Here is a 19,781-nt window from a genome sequence, read left to right on the forward strand (position 1 = left end):
AATTAATTAATCTAGATAGTAACTTTAGGGTGCCCAATCCAGAAAAACATCTCGACAAGATCCGTATTACTCCAACAGTCATACGTAGTGACAATTTACGGACTGGCCAAAATTATTAATTTCAAACATTGATTCAGATTCCTATCGAAACTTGCCGAAAAATCGAGAATCGATCACGGACGCGAAAGTTCATGTGGATTTGAATTTGAATCGACATTTCATCTTCTCGATATTTCGCGGGCTAGCCATATATTCGTCTAGCTGGTGCCACGTGACCATTTCAAATTAATTGTAAGCGCGGCATGTTTTGGTGGGAAGACAATTGAGAGCTAGATAACTTTAAATCTGAGGCTTCCAACATACTGCTAAACTAATCTTATTAATGTTTTTTTAATACTTAGAGGTTTTTTCCTAATATTGGACAATTATTGTGATCTAATTGTTCAGATAGTTACCGATTTCAATTTTATAATCGATCGTTTCCTATTTCCAGATGCCGGCAATGACGGATCTTGCGAAGCGACAATGTTCTACAGTTCTCTGATGTTTTTAAAAACCACCGACTCATCAGCATGTGTTTAGAAAAAAAGACCGCGATTACCATTGACCCGAATTTTCTTCTATTATGCGTTAATTATCTGTCACCTGGTCAAATAATATCTTACTGACTTTAATATTTTGAATGATTTTGAATGATTTTGATATCAGCACCGTCCCCCAGGAACTCGGGAAGGGGTAATTCTCACCTGTGTGATTACTTTTGTCTGTCAATTACGAAGGTTGATGAGGTTCAAATCGAATAGCAAACATGACCATAGTATATATTGAACTTCGCTGTGTAGATCGCAAAATAGTCCCTATTGTTAGTTAGAACTGCGATATTCAGTTGATATGGTTACACAGATTGCTATGAGTGAAACGAACGTAAGTATTCTATGTTAATTTAATAAAGCTCGTCATACTCTATAATTGCCTAAGGACAGGTAATGGGGATCGGAACTCAGACAATCATTTTTTCTAATTTTAATTCTATATCCTTCGAGTCCAAAATCCAATAATTTTTTCGTACAGATGCGAAAAGTCAATTATTCTTTATCCGATTTTGTTCTTTATGGTAGATTAGCGTCGTTGAAAGTTTGTGACATCTTAAAGTTCATACCTTCCGTAGTGATTCAAGTTCCAGATTATGATCAAGTCAGACGGCACACTTCTCATAAGAACATTAGGATTTGCCACGCATTCCTTTTATACGACGATATAAACCGAGGATTCAATTGTCAAAAACCCGACCTTCGAAATTCTTTGGATATCCAACTCAATATTAGTTAAGTAATGTCTACCGTTTGTTGTACTCATTATATACTATATGTGAGTATACTGAAACTCACGCCATCCATTAAGTTCCAAGTTTTTCAGGTGCGGATTTTATTACTGTATACTCTTCGCGCAGGCGTTTCCTCTTCGCGATTTTACCACCTGTTCGATTCACAATCAGTATGATATGATTACTAAATGACTTAGGACGTATGTGACCCAAAGATGCTGATGGAAGTCCAACTTTTTTGTCAAAAATAATGGAAAGATTCATAAAGGCATTCGTCCAAAAAAGAGTATAACATAAAATCAACCCCCTATATTGGAAACTTTAAAACGATAGCGAAGTGCATGTTAAAAATAGTGAAAGTCTAAGAGTGCATTTTTTACATTTCCTTATAATGGTTAATTTTCCACGCCATTCATGTGATGTGAATGTCGTTTCTGTATTCCCATACATGTGATAATGATATTGATATCGCCATTTACATAAACATGCAGCGATCATTAATTATGAAAAGGCTCAACATCCAGTAATTGATTGCTCTAAAAACACGATGTAATGATGCAGTTATCTCATAAACTCGGCAAACTATAACCATATTTAAAAACTAAAGTACAAATATTTAACAATTCGACATTCGATCTAGTATAACACAAAAGACAGAATGAACTTCAAGTATATTTTTGTTGTCGACATAATCATTCTAAGAAGATAATTTCAAGAAGCGTCGATAAGCTTCACAGTTACCGCAATGAACTTGTTCGGTGAATTAGTTTTCAGCTTCGTTTACTTTGAACAAGAATAGTTATTTTTTCATCGCGAGAACCGATTTTGATCAAAAAACTTTTCTTTCTTTAATTAATTCATTCCAATTTTATCTGCCACAATGCATCATGAAAAAATTAGCGAGCCTGTAACGGCTGAATTACGGAATAAAAATGAATTTTCGGACAACCAGTCAACCGGCGGTTTCAAAAGTAACATGGCTTACGATTTTGATTCAAAAAACGTAATCCTTTGTGTATGTTCGACACCCAAACATCACGAAGAACCGAGTTTCGGTGAGAATTCTCTAGAATTATCAAAAAATAGCTGTAGCGAGGTGTCATTGTTAGAAAAAAGTCCAAGTTCCGGTGCTTCTGGGTTCCCTCACTCCAAATTTCGGCTGTCATCCAAAGAAAAGTTCGTTTCCTGCGGGGATATTTCGTTAACTGGAAAATCAAGTACTAATGAACTAAACGAACTCGGAAATATAAATAATAACGCCGACGATGAAGATAATAAACAAACACCGGATGGTGACCTGACAATTATTATGGTCCGTAAATCATTGGGTTCTAAGGTAAGTCCTAAATCAGAAATAAGGTAACGGACGTTTCATCAAACCATTGGTCGCAATATTAATTTATAGAGTGAAAAAATTAAGACACCGAGGGCAGAAGAGAATCCCAATGAGGAAACAACAAGCGTGCAGAAATTGAGAAATAATTCGAAGAGCAAACGAGCGTTGGCAATCACCGATGGATTATTGTGCGCCATTATTGTTGCACCATTGGTAGTCGGTCATTGGAGAGGTTTATGGGAGCTAATGGATTTAAATTCAGAAATGTGAGTAAAACTTAGTATCAGGTGTTAATTCAAAATTCACTTCCGATTCGGAATCAGTCAAGGATAACAAGATATCGATGAAAATCGATTCGTAACAGTACCACCCATTAACTCACCCGATGATTGATCTATAGACCGAATGATTTACGATGAACTTATGAAATGGAGAATCTTGTTAACGCGAGTGGTCTCTGCAGCGATATCGTAATATATCCAAAGTATAATCGTACTCATTGTTAGTACAAATATACCCACTGAGTGGATAGAGCTTTTTCATTAATTAGCCGTCATTGCACGCAGATTAAAATTCACCCTAAAGATAACTTCCTTGATTTTTTAACTGGTATCAAAATTCATCGTGATGTATATCCCTCATTTCTTCCTCAGATTTCCTACGTGGGTCTGCTTCTTTCTTGGTTTAGGAGTGCACCTTTTTTTTGCGATACTGAAGAACATTCTTCACGCCGAATTCGATGAGATGAAAGAAACTGCAGGAATTTTCCATCGTCTCGCATCTCGCCTCGTTCGAAATGCTTATACTTTCATATTTGCCGCGGCATGTATCATGCACTGGCGAAGTGGTTGGATAATATTCAGTGATTGCACCGTTCATTCTTGGTAAGTAATTATTGCTCCCAAATATATCGATCGCTCATTTTCAACCTTGCCTGAATTTTTCAGTCATCTTTTTCCCTCCCTCCGATTAATTTTTTTTTTCCTCCAGCCAAAGATTTATGCTGGTTTGGAGATTTTCTTGGTATCTGATTTCCCGCTATATATCATCATGTTATAAGATCCAACTAGTGTCGTACTTCCAAGGATGTCATCTGAGCTTCTCTTTTGGCATCACGTGTTAGATTTAATTGAATGAATAAATTTTTTTATTTATTTTTTTTTTAATCCGAACGAGACTCTGCAAATAATAATTGAACTAATTTTAAATTTATCAATCATTCAGGATCACCCAATGCGCGACAGCCGTCTGTGTCGTGCTCTTAATTCTCCTTCGTTCGGTCCGAAATCTTTTATCGGCGCCTTTTATACTGGGCATAGATAAACATGGAAAAGTATTCCTATTCCCAACGAGATTCAACTTGGTAAGTCGATATATCGATTTAATCAGGCGCTTTTATAATTTTAATTTATAGCTCACATATACTTTCGAGATATTAGATTACAAAAAATAATTAGCCGCATCCCTCGACTTTTCAAATGAATCGTAAACTCCGAACAATTAATTATTATTGTCTCATATGCAGTAGAAGCATATTAAACTTGATGAATGCGCATGAGATAAACGTGTCAAGCCAAGGTGAGAAGATTATTGAAACCGAAGCTTGATTGGGGTACAAAAAGATGTTGATTAGCGTCGATGGTTCCACAACAAAGCCCTGGATTTGCAGGCAGGAAACGCCACTCAGAAAAATCATGGCTCAAGGATAGCTATCGGCAATTGCACGCCACTCGGTATACGCCTATATTTTCATCAATTTTTTTTGTTTTCCACCTTTTGTCTCAACTCGAATATCGTCGAAAATAAGGAATGACTTTCACCGCCCTCATGAAGGACCAAGCGAGTTGAGTGCCAAGAATCATTCCCCCATCGCACTTCTGAAAAGTTTCAACCACCGATTTCTCGTTTGTTGCCGGAAGTTGATGGCTATTATTCTCAGGTAAAACTGACAAAATTTTACCGAAACAATCGAAGCTTTTTTCAAAGGTGCGAATAAATTCCATGAATAAATTGCCTGATCAAAAATTTGATGTTGGTGTTTGAGAAAATTTTAGAAACTTTTGGATACATTAACTTATAGTCGGAATTGAAGCATCTCCGCATTGCTGCGCTCGCTGTAGATCTCTTTGAGTCCGAAGGAACGTTTAGAAAATCGATATGAAACTTTGCTGAAATCTTCGAATTCGATCTTCTCAATTCGTAAAACTGTTGGAATCGCATCCGCGATGATGAGCAAGCGTAGGAGTAGGCTCGTTACGGACACAGCATGCAACCGTACGTTGCGTTTACCGTCGGCGTAGGTACAACGATATGTGCTATATACATACTATATTTATACACGTGGTAGCTGTCATGTCAGTGTGCTACAATAGGCATACGGTAGCTACTGGAATGATTACACGTGAGAGAAGATGGGGCGAAGGGGAGGGATCAAGAGTACTTTATATACGTGTATGATGTTATAATACATTAGTGTTGGTTTCTGCCCAACAGTTGATAAAAGATAGCAGTGGCTGGAGCGAGCCAGTATCCACCCGGTATCCGGCTCTGATCTGTCAATCCGGGCAAATTCGCAAATAAGCGTACGAAAATCGCGAAAGTTTGAATATTTCTATCCGCAAGTGGCCGTCGATATAAGCTGTAAGGAAAAGAGAAAACAAACAGGACTGAAAAATGGATGACTGAACGGCAAAAATATCGAGGTGACGGTTTTGCGACCCTGCGCATACACAAAAAAAAAATAAATAAACAAAAATAAAAACAACATCATCACAGGGGCAGACTTCCGTATAGGACGTTTACATAAGATGCACGAGAAAGAAAAAATCATCAGAGTCATGACTTGATCGTGGCAATCACAAGAGCTCATTTAAAATTTCACTCCTGTATGTAAGAGGAAAGAAGGGATGATAGTTGGAATTTTCAGCGACACGAAGAAAAGACAAGGAAAAAATTGAAGGAAATCAATGGAAGATCTCTGATTGCATTTCTACTTCCAGAGACGACAAATTTGTTGATAACATTGGCGAGATTGCAATCGTCTCTCCAAGTGCGCCCGCGGACTGAAAGCAAACTTTTCTACCCTCTTCCCAGCGGATAGCACATCCTTCGTTGCATCCGTTGCGCTCTTTGATAAATTTTTCAACCAATTGAAAAAATCAAATCATTCGTCTAAGTAACAATCGAATAATAAAGAAGGTAAATATAAATTATCTTTAGGCCAAAGATGCATAATGTCCAACTCAGCTAGGAGGTCAAGCTGCAATACCAAACAAGATTGGAAAATGGTAGAACTTCGAGGTGCAAGCGTTACGGGAGCACTTGAGAATCGCTCATCAAACAGTGTCCATTACACAATATTAACTGTATTAGACACAATTTTTTCGACATGCGTAGCGGCGCCGGCTGTAGTCGGTTATTGGCGAGGAACTTGGGAATTGAGCGATGTCTACATATACCCAGATAACGAAGTCATAAGCTGCATAGTTTCCATAATAATCGGATTTTCCGGTTTCTTTGTATTCAACGTAACTCAACACTTTCTCGACGAATTTTTTCACCCGGACAAACACCGTTTGTCTTACTACCTCGGATCAAGATGTTACACGGCTTTATTCGGTTTCTGTTGTGTCAACGTTTGGCGAGGCGTTTGGCAAGCTCTGGATTTGGCAACTGGACTTCTTCCGTCAACCGTTTTCGCTACCACGGGAATAGGCCTGTTAGCTCTAGCCCTTTTACGTGCTCTAAGGAACATCGCAGCACCACCCATCAGCCTCAGCGTAGACTCATGTCCCGGCTACTTCGTTGTGCCCACCATGTTCCGCGTCGACGTAAGTTAAATCGGCTGGATGCATCGACGGATGCGTTTTTCTTGTATCTTTTACTTCTTGCATTCTGTAGACTGATCGAGATTGGCGTCTCTCGAATAACGAAGTGTTTTCTCTCTCATGGAAATTTTCAGGCCTAATAATCGTTGACCTGTGATTGTTGGTATCACGTACGCGTTTCATTTGAAAAGCGAATATCGAACACCTGATAAACGAACGAATTCATTCATCGATGCAACTTTCTTTGAATCCCGGTGATATTTTCGGACAGGTTTTCGAGCGAAGTTTTCGCTTCGTACGATTATAAGCCGGCGATTAGAGTGATTGCATAGAATAGCATAATAAGATTTTCTGCGGATCTGTTGGACCTATACCTACAAGCATATTGACAGAAGTGCTTTCGCACATGGTGAAGCGCGCGACGGTGCACATATAATATTATACAGAGTTTCCGGTTTTGTCCCCCGGTTGTCTGTCACGCTCTTTTACGCTGTATTGTATATCTATACACGTATATGCGATCTCGATCGATGTAGCTATACGTTCGATCGAACGTGAGCTGAATGCGTTTGTTTTTAAATAGCTGCTATCGACGCAAATTTCTTGGCAAAAATGCACACTGCACTTCGCCGTTTCCGCCGATTAAACGGAGTAAAAATTTCAAGATGTACCAAAAGCGTTTGGTCGATCTATCAATTGCCGATTGCAGTCGCAGGCGATTTTCAATCAAAGCTAGGCTAGCGAGAAATATAATGAACCGTGAAAAAAGTAAAGAGAATTATATATTTTATGAATAAAAAGGGGTGATTGCATCATAATAAGGGACGCATAATCAAGTCACGCGCAGCGGCCTGATTCTCAACTGGGACTAATCACTTACGCGCTTCGTAAACCCAACGAGTTTATACCGCGACGCATCACACTCGTTGCTGTTCGTGTAAGAGACAATGCCTGATGGAGTTTTTCTGATTTTCCAATGTTTGAAAAAAAAAAATAATCAGCGACGCCAATTTTTCCACCGTGACGCGACGTCTTCAGGCGTCCCGCGACACCGTCGATTCGAACTTCGCGATTTTTCATGTCCGCATCATGCCATAGGGTCGGCGAGAATGTTTGACCGATAATGCGCGCGTTAAATCACGCGCGGTAGATGTGCTCTTATAATACACAGAGAGATGAATCACGCTTTATAATCTTTCGTCTTATAATTGCTATTGATTTCGGTCTTCCGTAGGACGTACGGATTCCGCTGCTCAAGTTGCATATATATTTTCGCGTTCGCCCGGTTGAGAAGAACGCCAAGGCATCGCCTAGTTGAAAAGATAAATCGAGGCAAAACTTGATACCCTTTTTCTGTTACAACGTGTCTCCCTGTGTCATGTTCACATCTTTCGACGCTATTCTCGACTCCTCGAATGCACTCGTTTATTTTTTGATACGGAGTTGCGGAGGAGATATAGATTAAATTTTCACACTAATTAAGTAATTTGGTGAAAATGTTTACACGCGCGTTGGAGTAAATTGATGGAAGCGCAAACACGCGTTTGATGCTGTCCCCTAAAGCAGCTCAAATGAATTACCTTTTTTGGTAATGATGTACCTTGCGAAACATATGTATATTTGTTGTGCCAACAAATTTTTTACTGGCCGACAGCTAATTGTTGTTACAGCGACAAAACGTGACGATTTCCGAGAGAATCTAGGAGTGAATTTTATTCAAAATCTAAAATATGGCAGAATGAGATGCATCTAATGCGTTTGCTAATATTTCTTAATTACCTGTGAGCGCATTACCTAATCGAAACTGAATTTTTCACTTTCCAGAATACAAGGAACTGGTCTCTCTACGTATTGGATTGTGCGTTCAGCGTCGGAGTGATAGGGACGTTGGTGGTTTTCGCCTGGCGAGGTTCTTGGGTCATTTTTGACTTGTACCTATATCCCGACAACCCTGAATATTCGGCAGTTGGCTCCGTCGTAAGTAAAATTTGACTGAAAAATAACTGTAAAAAATTCAACAACCCTCAAAATTTATCCGCAATAAACGACGAAAACAAAACTGCGTTTGTCGGCCATCTCCCAAAAACCGTTCCAGGCACAAGCATTTCAATTTACAGCGCTTTCCAATTTCAGCGTTAAAAAAAAAATGCAGAAAGTCTCGTGCAAAATGGAAAATAAATCGTAGCTCTATTAGAGCTTCGTCTGGACCCGTTATATTGCGGTGGTCAGTTATGAATTGATGCAGGTTACACTACTGTCTAGAAAAATATTAATATTTCAAATTAGCATACGGTCTTATGCTAATCACATTGACGCGGTTCCAATATCTGTAAAGTAATTTCGATAACAACGCGATAATAATTCCATGAGGTCCTTAACCGCGTGCCGCACAACGCTGCTAGTATCATTTAATATATTTTCAGTGTTGTCTGACTCAGTCAGCCCAAACTTCGGTGCCACTGCCACTTACAGCTGATCATTGCTGGCAGGTTGTATGAGGCAACATATTTTAACTCTCGCTCTGTAAGCATAAAAAAGTAAGCACGACAAAAATTCGTGTCGTATATTGGGATAGAAAGTATTGAGGATACGCAGGAACTAGAAGGAAATTTGATGGCTTTGTACCGTGATTCGCAATTCTTGAGTTTATAGGGCGATAAGACGTTAGGACTAGGCCATGCCACGAATGCTTCGATTATATAATTGAATGTTCGCCAATTGCATGATTGTCGAGAGGTTGGTGCACGTAGGTATATAATCATAGATATATTGATATAATGTATATATGTATGTCGACTTTATGACTACTGAACTACGTACTTATGTATATCACTTTAATAGGGCTTGTTTATCACACCACAAACGATGGAACCTTAATAAAATCATTCGGTCAATTTCTGAATAGACTTCAAAGTTCAAATGGTCTTGATAAATTCAAAATACCCTCAATAAAATGATGATTTTTTTTTACAACTAACGACTCATAACATTGCAATTATCTACTTCACTGGATGAACTAATTGTGAATTGGGAAGAAAAAAGAACTTTTGAAAAAGTTTGACGTCAAGTTTACTTTAGTCATTACTCAAAAATTAGCAACTTTTTACCGCGAGTTTAGAGTTACCGAAAGGTCAACGAGCAAAACTCTTATCGTCCAATTTAAAATCTTCTAATACATAAACTCTAGCTCGTGCGCGGTTCGTTTTTCTTACATATTACAGTGGTACATCCGCAGTCAGGAAATCTGGTATTTCCTTGACACGGAAAGAGAATCAAATTTGTCGCCCATTTCGAACCACTCTGAAAATACAAATGAAATAAATTTGTAGATGAAAATTAAAGACAAATTGACGGAACCGGTACCCTCCATTTCTTTAATCCCAAGTCGCAAACGAGGAAGTTGTACGCGAAGGCATACGGGAAAAGCTCGCGATGCGAGTGTTTAGCAAGAAGCGATTAAATAATAGAGAGGTTCAGGTTTAAGTAGGTTAACTAACCGTTCTATAACAGTACTCCTAGCATTCCGCCATTTAATGACATTAATCCTATGAATGGCTAGATTGAACTTGCTCCACTGTACTTGACCAGAGTTGGACTAGCACAAGAGTTTATGGCTATAGTTCATTAGTTTCCTGCCGATTTAGGATTAGGGTCTCAGTACCCCAACTCCTGCGAGCGAATTAATTGACAAAATTAATTGAGTAATCACATGCAGAGTGATTAGTCGTTTATTGTACCCAGAATAACGACCCATATAATAAAATTGAATGTTAATTTTTTTTCACTTTTCCTATTGCAGGTAATTGGCTACGCCATCGTAGTAATAATGTTTTCACTTCAACCGGTGATGCGTTACGCGTGTGCCCGACTGAAAGGACTCCCCCGAATTATTGCCGTTGACATATTTTTATTGATAAGTTTTATCGGTGCGGTAAACGTATGGAGAGGAGTTTGGAACTGTTTGGGATTATGGTTTCTACCCGATGAGCCTGAATTATCCTGCTGGATAACGCTTCTTGGATGTTTTACACTTCTTGTCTTATTGAACTGCAGTAACTCCATTCTTGTACGGGGTGTTTACATCGACGCTGAAGAAGATGATGAAAAATGCGCCGCTTTTCCCTGCCATTATCTCAGACTATTTTTCAAGGTGAGTCTGATGTGTTTTTTGGTACATTACCGATGGTCATTGATAATCTAATTACCAAAAATTTACACCGCTTTTCCAGATCGAACGAGAGAAGAAAGAAGCGAGACGGCAGAACCTCGTGGTAGCCTCGAGGGATTTAGCTACGATTACAGAGCGCTCGGCGAAGGAGGAAAACGGTGCGCTTCTAAACGCCTCAGATTCCGCGACGGTTTCTGAAAATCCAGAGTCTCTAGTCTAGAGTTTGGAAGCCGATAATTAACCGAATGATTTTTTTTTTTTTTTTTCAATAACAAAAATCGCTGATTGCAGTCTGCACGTGGACTCTCAGCAAAAGAGTTAAAACATCGTTTCCTTAACGCGAATTATACGCAAATTCGAAAGCCTCGATGGAAAACTATACCGTCTCAGATTGTGACCGGGAAAAATGCTGTCGCAAATTTTGGCTGAGAAATTGATTTTCAAATTTATTTGAGATTTTATGATTTTCGACCACCTTCTGAGGTAGTATGTTTTCCGGGCCGAGGCTGAGATATCGTGGATTTATACCGAGGCGTCTAATTTCAGTGGTGTGAATTTGACGTATACGTATGTATATTAAAAATATTACCTTGAAATCGAGCTGACACCGAATTTGCCGGATTTCTGTTATTAGAAAAATAAGAACAGGCGCGTATGGGATTAATTTTTTTTAATTTTACTCGCGGTATTCCGCCGTAATAATATTGGAAAATCGATGTGGAAGTCGCGTGTGGATAATGATATCCAATTACTTCCGATTCGGTATTATCACGTTAAATTAAAGAGAAAATAAGAAATACATAAGGACGAAAAAGGGAATATTTAGATAACAAAGGAAGAAACGAATATAAAATTCGATAATCAAATGTTGCTGTGTAAAAACGTGATGTAAACAAAATAGTAAAACATAGGTGCAGTGCTCGAGTGACGGTAAAAAATCGATGGAGAGAAATGAAAATAAATTGCTGAAAAAAGATTGCAGGAAAAGACGAGTTAGGAGGTCATCAATTACACAGAGAATATATCTCCAAATTACAAGGATTAGACGGTAATGATTTACCGATTGAATGGGCGATAAAATTTACTATCAACTTTCACGTCATCTCGCTGCTCATATAAAACGAATGCATCCTATATATGTATGTATGTGTTGTAACGGAAGATTAAAGGAAGAATTAAAATTTAAATCACGCATGGTTTGATGATGCAGATACGTTCGAGTATGCGCGGACTGTGGAAGTTTTGGGTGCATGGATATTATATAAATAAAGTAATTGACGGCGATACTCATCTTCAAATAACGTTCAAATATTAGCGTACATTAACGTAATGACCAAATAGTAACGCTATTATTGTGTAAATTTGTTATACATATTATTGTAAATACTCCGGTTAAGGGGATTATAAGTCTTAGTTTATATCGTAATACTGAAATTATTAATCTTACGGAGATAATATCGTTTCACGAGTGACTGTGAAATTGTTATTGTACACGAGAAAGGATTAAATTGTATCAATGATAATTATGTTAATATTTATTATCAGCCGAAATATTTCAATTTGCAAACCAATAAACAAATAAAATTCATCACAGGTGTTATTATCATATCATAATGTAAATAAATTAGTTACATTGATGTTGTAAAGTTGTGTGACTAATTGTTCACGGACAAAGGAAACGACAAGAAGATAACTGCGTCCAATTATCGATATGTTGATGATTCTCAATATGATTTTCAGACCTACCATCTTGAATAAAATTGAATTTTGTTCCGACTCTCTAAATAACACCCAAAATGAGGGAGTGCGCAGATTATCTATACCTCAAAACCGACGGGAATTATGCCTTTATTAGCCGGCATCCTCATTAAATCTTGCAAAGGACCCTCATTATTGTATACGAGAGAGGATATCGTGATTGAAAAAAATATATTACCTGTCTATATGGTCGATCGAGAGAGCAAATGCGTTCGCCAGATTTTTCACTGCTCGACCGTTTAAGCTTTCGCCAACCAGCGGTAAGAATGAAAGAAAATAACCAATCGGCCTTCGTCAAGTGGCGTTTTGAGAATGTGACTATCTCGTATGTTATTCGATAAATAAGATCTTGGATAACAATGTTGATGGATTATAATAAACGACTATTATAAGTCGGTCCAACCTTCTCCCTCGCATATATCCTGCGAGCAGCGGTAAATCTCGCTCTTGCTCTTGTACGTTCGAGCATTACGTCATCGTACTAATTATTAATCAACTACGATAATGACGGGACAATACCACCACCGTCGGAAGTACTTAGTTCATTGTTGAACGTACGTTGCTACCGCTGCATGCTGTCCTCATGCCCTACATGTAATGGCCAATCCTAATACGGTAGTTATGTATAAAGTAGGTAATTGGGTATTGAATTTCACTCTTCGCGAACTTTTCGGGTATATATATAAACTGCTCATTGATTTTGACTGATTTTTCCTACTTGAGCTAAAGTTAAACGGGAGTTGGTAGCGGAAGACTGATCCATTATTTCCTGTAGATAAAAACTATAACAATTGAATTTAGTTTATTCATTATTTGATCAATCCCTTTGATTCATTTTGCTTACGGTAAATATAGTTATCTGGCTGTATAAGGGGAATGAAAGTATTCTCATTTGCTATAACGAGTCTGTAGTACTGTATGCACGTACAATTATGTAAAAGCTGTCAGCGTCGCGACGCTGTAACGAAGCGTTACAAAATAAAGACGTAAATTCTTAGATAGACGTGTTAAAAAATTGACCATGCAAATAGATCGTTGCTATATGAATTTTCATTTTTCCTTTTTTGAGCAACTGTCATTCTTGAATATCGCAAAAATTGAAGGTGTCTATTTCACAAAATATGTGAGAGACATATGTCTACAACTGGAAATTGGCGGTTGGGTGAAGAATAGTAAAAAAGGAACAATTCTTGGACAGATGGAAGGCCCAAAAGCTATTGTGGATCAAATGTGAGTTTATTCATTGATTCTCAAGTGCATCCCTGTGAGTAATTTACCACGGTTTGGTCTCAAACATACAAAAGTTTCAATGCATCGAAGGTGATCGTTCCACAGATTTCAGAAAGTAAATATTATCAGGTAAAATACGTCACATCATGGTGGTACCATCTGCCATATTATGATGCACGAAATTGCTATTTCGAAGCATTCGGATTCGGTCACTGAAACATGACCTCATGGCATAAATTGCGAACGCCATTAAACAGAAGACTGGCTTTAATAAAGTAATAGGCCAATACATCAGCACCTCCTTTATACGCAAGTCACTACCAAATTACTCCGAAGACGTTACGTTCTTTTGCTTCGCAATCGGGCTTCCAATTCTCTTTTTTTTTCTTCGGTTCTTCTTTCTGTTCAGCAAAGATGATGAGCAAACGTGAAGAAACCGCTCATTCAATTTTTCGACTGATTCCTAAACTTACCGGATTCTGATGGATATTAAACTATAAATAATTGAAAGGCAGTACAGCCGGTATCCTGATTGATCGACAATGTAGATCTGGTTGATTGTGGTTTAAGAATAAAGAATAAAAAAGAACGGTGGTAATGCAGGCATGTTCGGAACCGATAGCGCAGCAAATTTTCAAGTAGAACTGGTCGGCGTGCGGTCAGACGCCAAGGGAACATAGCAGCCAACGGGATCAGTTACCGTAATTAAAAGCCGAATGAAATTGTAGCCTCATGACTGATGTAGAAGAATTTCCTGGCATTTTGAAATTTTGACTGATTGTGAGTTTCTAATTGCGACAAAAACTATTTTTTAATTTGAATTAAAGCTGAGAAGTCGAGTTTCTTTCTTACTAGTAGCCATATAGGTATGCGGATACATGTTCAATATATCTATGTTATTATACGAATAAAGTAATTGACGGCGATACTCATCTTTAAATAACGTTCAAATAATAGTGTACATTATTTACCAAATAATTAATAATAATAATTCTTATTATTATTTAAATTAAATAATAATAATAATTTGCCAGTACTGTTAACGCCAATACTGTATAGATTTGTTATACAAGCTATTGTAAGTAATAACTCCGGTTAAGAAGACTAAAAGTCTTAGTTTATATCGCAATACTGAAATTATTAATCTTACGAAGATAATATCGTTTCACGAATGACTGTGACATTGGTACTGTACACGAGAACGGATTAGATTATATTACTAGCAATTATGTTAATATTTATTATCAGTGAAAGTATTCTAATCTGCAAACGAATAAAATTCATCACACGTGTTATTATTGTATCATAATGTAAATAAATTAGTTACATTGATGTTGTAAAGTTGTGTGACTAATTGTTCACGGACAAAGGAAACGACAAGAAGATAACTGCGTCCAATTATCTATATGTTGATGATTCTCAATATGATTTTCAGACCTACCATCTTGAATAAAATTGAATTTTGTTCCGACTCTCTAAATAACACCCAAAATGAGGGAGTGCGCAGATTATCTATACCTCAAAACCGACGGGAATTATGCCTTTATTAGCCGGCATCCTCATTAAATCTTGCAAAGGACCCTCATTATTGTATACGAGAGAGGATATCGTGATTGAAAAAAATATATTACCTGTCTATATGGTCGATCGAGAGAGCAAATGCGTTCGCCAGATTTTTCACTGCTCGACCGTTTAAGCTTTCGCCAACCAGCGGTAAGAATGAAAGAAAATAACTAATCGGCCTTCGTCAAGTGGCGTTTTGAGAATGTGACTATCTCGTATGTTATTCGATAAATAAGATCTTGGATAACAATGTTGATGGATTATAATAAACGACTATTATAAGTCGGTCCAACCTTCTCCCTCGCATATATCCTGCGAGCAGCGGTAAATCTCGCTCTTGCTCTTGTACGTTCGAGCATTACGTCATCGTACTAATTATTAATCAACTACGATAATGACGGGACAATACCACCACCGTCGGAAGTACTTAGTTCATTGTTGAACGTACGTTGCTACCGCTGCATGCTGTCCTCATGCCCTACATGTAATGGCCAATCCTAATACGGTAGCTATGTATATAGTAGGTAATTGGGTATTATTGAATTTCACTCTCCGCAAAGTTTTCGGGTCAACCGCACATGGATTTTTACTGATTCTTCCTACCTGAGCTGACGTTAAACGAGGGTTGGTAGCGGAAGACTGATCCATTATTTCCTGTAGATAAAACTGTATCAATGGAATCTTGTTCGTTAATTATACCATCCATCCCTTCTTCAGCTGATTGGCTTACCAATTTTGTAGCTGATCCTAAGATTGAGTTAAACATAATTAATGCCTTCTACGCTGCCAAATTCATTTTGCTTCCGGTAAATATAGTTGTCTGGCTGTATAAGGGGTATGAAAGTATTCTCATTTGCTATAACGAGTCTGTAGTACATGTACGTACAATTATGTAAGAGCTGTCAGCCTCGCGACGCTGTAACGAAGCGATGGGTTAACGAGGCGTTAAAAAAAAGGAGTAGTGAATTCTTAGATGGACGTGCTGAAAAATTGATCCTGCAAATAGATCGTTATTATGAATTTTTATTTTTTCTATTTTGAGCAACTTTCATTCGTGAATGTCGCAACAATTGGAGAGCATCCGGTCTAAGAGCACGGATAAACAACTTTGATTAATTTTTAATCAATCGCCAATGACCTGCTGGCCCTCTGACCACGGAATGGAGGGGAGAATCATCTATTTGAGGCGTCGCGACGCCTTGTTGCAACAAGAGTCAGTTTGAGAGTCTCAACAACGAGAGTTAGCCGAAAGAAAATTTGTCAAGTGTAACAAAGTTGTCTGTAGCTACTTCAACTTTGGCGAAAACCATTTGACAGAGTTCCAGAGCGCTCTCGGATAGGATTAAGAAACAAAAGTACAATCGGACTTCATCGACAAAGAAACAGTTACATTGAAAAAAATAAAGAATCAATATTACCTATAATTAATAAAGTTCAGAATAAAATGGGAGCGGATGACCCACTCTGCTCGGAACCTATCGTATCCGTAGAATTCGAGGTCTTCGGCAAAGTTCAGGGTGAGTTCCGGTTGCAGATAAATTCCGGACAAGGACGAATTTTAACAGAGCACAATCTATTATGCGTAGAAGCTTTACATAATTTTAATTGGCGTAGTTGTACGTTGTACAAAGTCGTGTTAAAGTGTAATTTAATTTGTGACGTTGCGAGTTGAAGACGGGAGAAGAAAAAAAATTGAATTGGGACGAGTCTGAACGACCAAGTTAAAAGCATTCTGGACAAGATATTGAATTGATACGTCTTGATGTAATCCCCAATAAAAACTGTCGGATATGGAAAAGAATTTCAAAGACTATTTTCATTGTTTTTAGGTGTCTATTTCACAAAATATGTGAGAGACATATGTCTACAACTGGGAATTGGCGGTTGGGTGAAGAATAGTAAAAAAGGAACAATTCTTGGACAGATGGAAGGCCCAAAAGCTATTGTGGATCAAATGTGAGTTTATTCATTGATTCTCAAGTGCATCCCTGTGAGTAATTTACCACGGTTTGGTCTCAAACATACAAAAGTTTCAATGCATCGAAGGTGATCGTTCCACAGATTTCAGAAAGTAAATATTATCAGGTAAAATACGTCACATCATGGTGGTACCATCTGCCATATTATGATGCACGAAATTGCTATTTCGAAGCATTCGGATTCGGTCACTGAAACATGACCTCATGGCATAAATTGCGAACCCCATTAAACAGAAGACTGGCTTTAATAAAGTAATAGGCCAATACATCAGCACCTCCTTTATACGCAAGTCACTACCAAATTACTCCGAAGACGTTACGTTCTTTTGCTTCGCAATCGGGCTTCCAATTTTTTTTTTTTTTCTTCGGTTCTTCTTTCTGTTCAGCAAAGATGATGAGCAAACGTGAAGAAACCGCTCATTCAATTTTTCGACTGATTCCTAAACTTACCGGATTCTGATGGATATTAAACTATAAATAATTGAAAGGCAGTACAGCCGGTATCCTGATTGATCGACAATGTAGATCTGGTTGATTGTGGTTTAAGAATAAAGAATAAAAAAGAACGGTGGTAATGCAGGCATGTTCGGAACCGATAGCGCAGCAAATTTTCAAGTAGAACTGGTCGGCGTGCGGTCAGACGCCAAGGGAACATAGCAGCCAACGGGATCAGTTACCGTAATTAAAAGCCGAATGAAATTGTAGCCTCATGACTGATGTAGAAGAATTTCCTGGCATTTTGAAATTTTGACTGAGTTGTTAATTTCGATAAAAACTATTTTATAACTTGACTTAAAGCTGAGAAGTCGAGTTTCTTTCTTACTGGTAGAGACATACATACCAACGACATATATAGGTATGCTGAGAGTGGGAACCTAATTGTTATTTCGAGATGTGAGCTAGTCCTACTAATCCATTTATCGAGGAGTTTATTCTAACGTAATATATAAGAATATGCAACGTAATGATGCAAGGGCAGAAGGACAAACTTTCGAATTGTTTCTTCAGAATCATGATGTATAAGACGAAGCGTCAATGCAAGCTATTTAATCTTATATGTAAACCTTATAAAATGAAACTGGCTTGCATTATAGTCCGTGTTTATCTATTTGAACATTATAATACCAAATCGTAAATGGAATATTTTATGCGGTGTTGGTGTTGGCTCGTTTGCCGTTAGCTGATTGTTCTAATAATTTGTGCAAATTGCAAATTACTTAATTATACCAGCTGGGTTATTGCCAAGCGAAAACAATTATTTGCTCTCTCAAGAGCCGATAGACGAAGAAACTAGAATTATTATTATTTTGAGTTATTATTTATTGATAAAATCGGACGAGTCTATCGAGCCCTTTTCTTGTCACACATCAACACATGATTCGGATTCACACGTATGACGTGATTGGTAATTGAATGAGAAAGTTCAACTTCGTAAAATATCCGAAATTTATCATGGATCAACTTTGACCGGGTGCATCGCAAAGCAATACAGAAATCAAACCGATAATTAAATCGAATGAATGATTGCCGAAAGACAGCTGATCGCCTTATAAACGTGTACTTCGTCAAAGCATCGGAGTAAAAATAACTATACTCGGTCTGATTAGGTGCTAATAATAAAAGGTATCCAAAGATGCTGATGGTAGTCGCCTAGTCGTGATCAGCCACTGGTTCGACGGCCAATTGGCTGTTCGGCAAACATTTACAGTGGGATAACAGAGCAACAAATCAGAGATCAGCCCCGTCTCTGATCAACTAATTGGCAAAAGGAAATTTGATTTTGACTTATCTCATCATTTTCTCCTCAGACAAAAAAAAATGTCTCGAGTACGTGACTTAAGAACGAAGCATGTGAAAAAATATTTGTTATTGATCTATGTCATCGTTGATTGCTTCTTGATTGCGAGCTGATTTGACCAATCTATGAGTTATTAGGCAACATTTCAACAGTTCGATCTTACCCACCCGTTTGTTTGATCCAAGATGTACCGATGCCATCATCATTTCTATCGTCATCGAGTAAACAACCCAAATACTAATATTAAAATAAAAATATCTAAGACGAGAATTTCTATTTATGATTGTAGGGCTGAGTGGCTGACAAAGGTGGGAAGTCCGGGCAGTGAAATTCATCACTGTGAATTTACAAACTGGGAAAATGTTGCACGTCCGCAGTTCCAAAGCTATGTTATTCGGTTCTAATTGTAAGCGTTGTAAGTGTGATGGAAAATCAAAGAATGTTTCGAAATTCATCTCGTCAAGCTCATAAGATTTCGTATCGCGAAAAGTAAAAGGTAAATAAAATTCGAGATTTAGGTGACGAATACAAATTTGTCAAATACGGATCTGCCTGATTTTTTTTTTTCGCTCGGACAACGATAATAGACCAGAGTCTTTCGGATTTAGGAAAAGAAACAAACGAGAATTAGGTAAGAATATTAGCTTCAGGTATAAAAAATTTGTATGAATCTTGAATGGGAGAAATACTTGTGTGAATCTAATGCCTGATTTATTTTCCGATGCCTCTCAGGTTTGAATATTACTTAATACGTTTATGTATGATTATGCATATGTCAGGGTTGCGGGAGAAAATATT

At 37.8% G+C, this 19,781-nt stretch overlaps 2 protein-coding genes across 3 annotated transcripts; both read left to right on the forward strand.

Annotated features, from left to right (window-relative positions):
• The first annotated feature begins 1,105 nt into the window (after nucleotides 1-1,105).
• LOC105684613 lies at nucleotides 1,106-19,509 on the forward strand. Of its 2 annotated transcripts, XM_012398090.3 has the most exons (8): nucleotides 1,106-2,660; nucleotides 2,730-2,926; nucleotides 3,314-3,544; nucleotides 3,885-4,023; nucleotides 8,312-8,464; nucleotides 10,287-10,637; nucleotides 10,717-13,643; nucleotides 19,273-19,509. In XM_012398090.3, exons 1-7 carry the CDS (start codon nucleotides 2,205-2,207, stop codon nucleotides 10,873-10,875), a joined length of 1,686 nt encoding a protein of 561 aa, XP_012253513.2. In that variant the 5' UTR covers nucleotides 1,106-2,204; the 3' UTR covers nucleotides 10,876-13,643; nucleotides 19,273-19,509. The 2 variants fall into 2 exon arrangements, with proteins under 2 accessions (XP_012253513.2, XP_012253514.2); XM_012398091.3 differs by lacking the exons at nucleotides 1,106-2,660; nucleotides 2,730-2,926; nucleotides 3,314-3,544; nucleotides 3,885-4,023 and adding an exon at nucleotides 5,156-6,490.
• Nucleotides 16,651-19,387, forward strand: LOC105684614 (acylphosphatase-2). The gene is made up of 3 exons (XM_012398092.3): nucleotides 16,651-16,723; nucleotides 17,036-17,162; nucleotides 19,273-19,387. The coding sequence occupies exons 1-3, from the start codon at nucleotides 16,651-16,653 to the stop codon at nucleotides 19,385-19,387; spliced, it is 315 nt and encodes a 104-aa protein (XP_012253515.1).
• Nucleotides 19,510-19,781: the final 272 nt, after the last annotated feature.

Source organism: Athalia rosae, chromosome 2 (assembly GCF_917208135.1).
Source record: "Athalia rosae chromosome 2, iyAthRosa1.1, whole genome shotgun sequence".
NCBI classification, from domain to species: Eukaryota; Metazoa; Arthropoda; class Insecta; order Hymenoptera; family Athaliidae; genus Athalia; species Athalia rosae.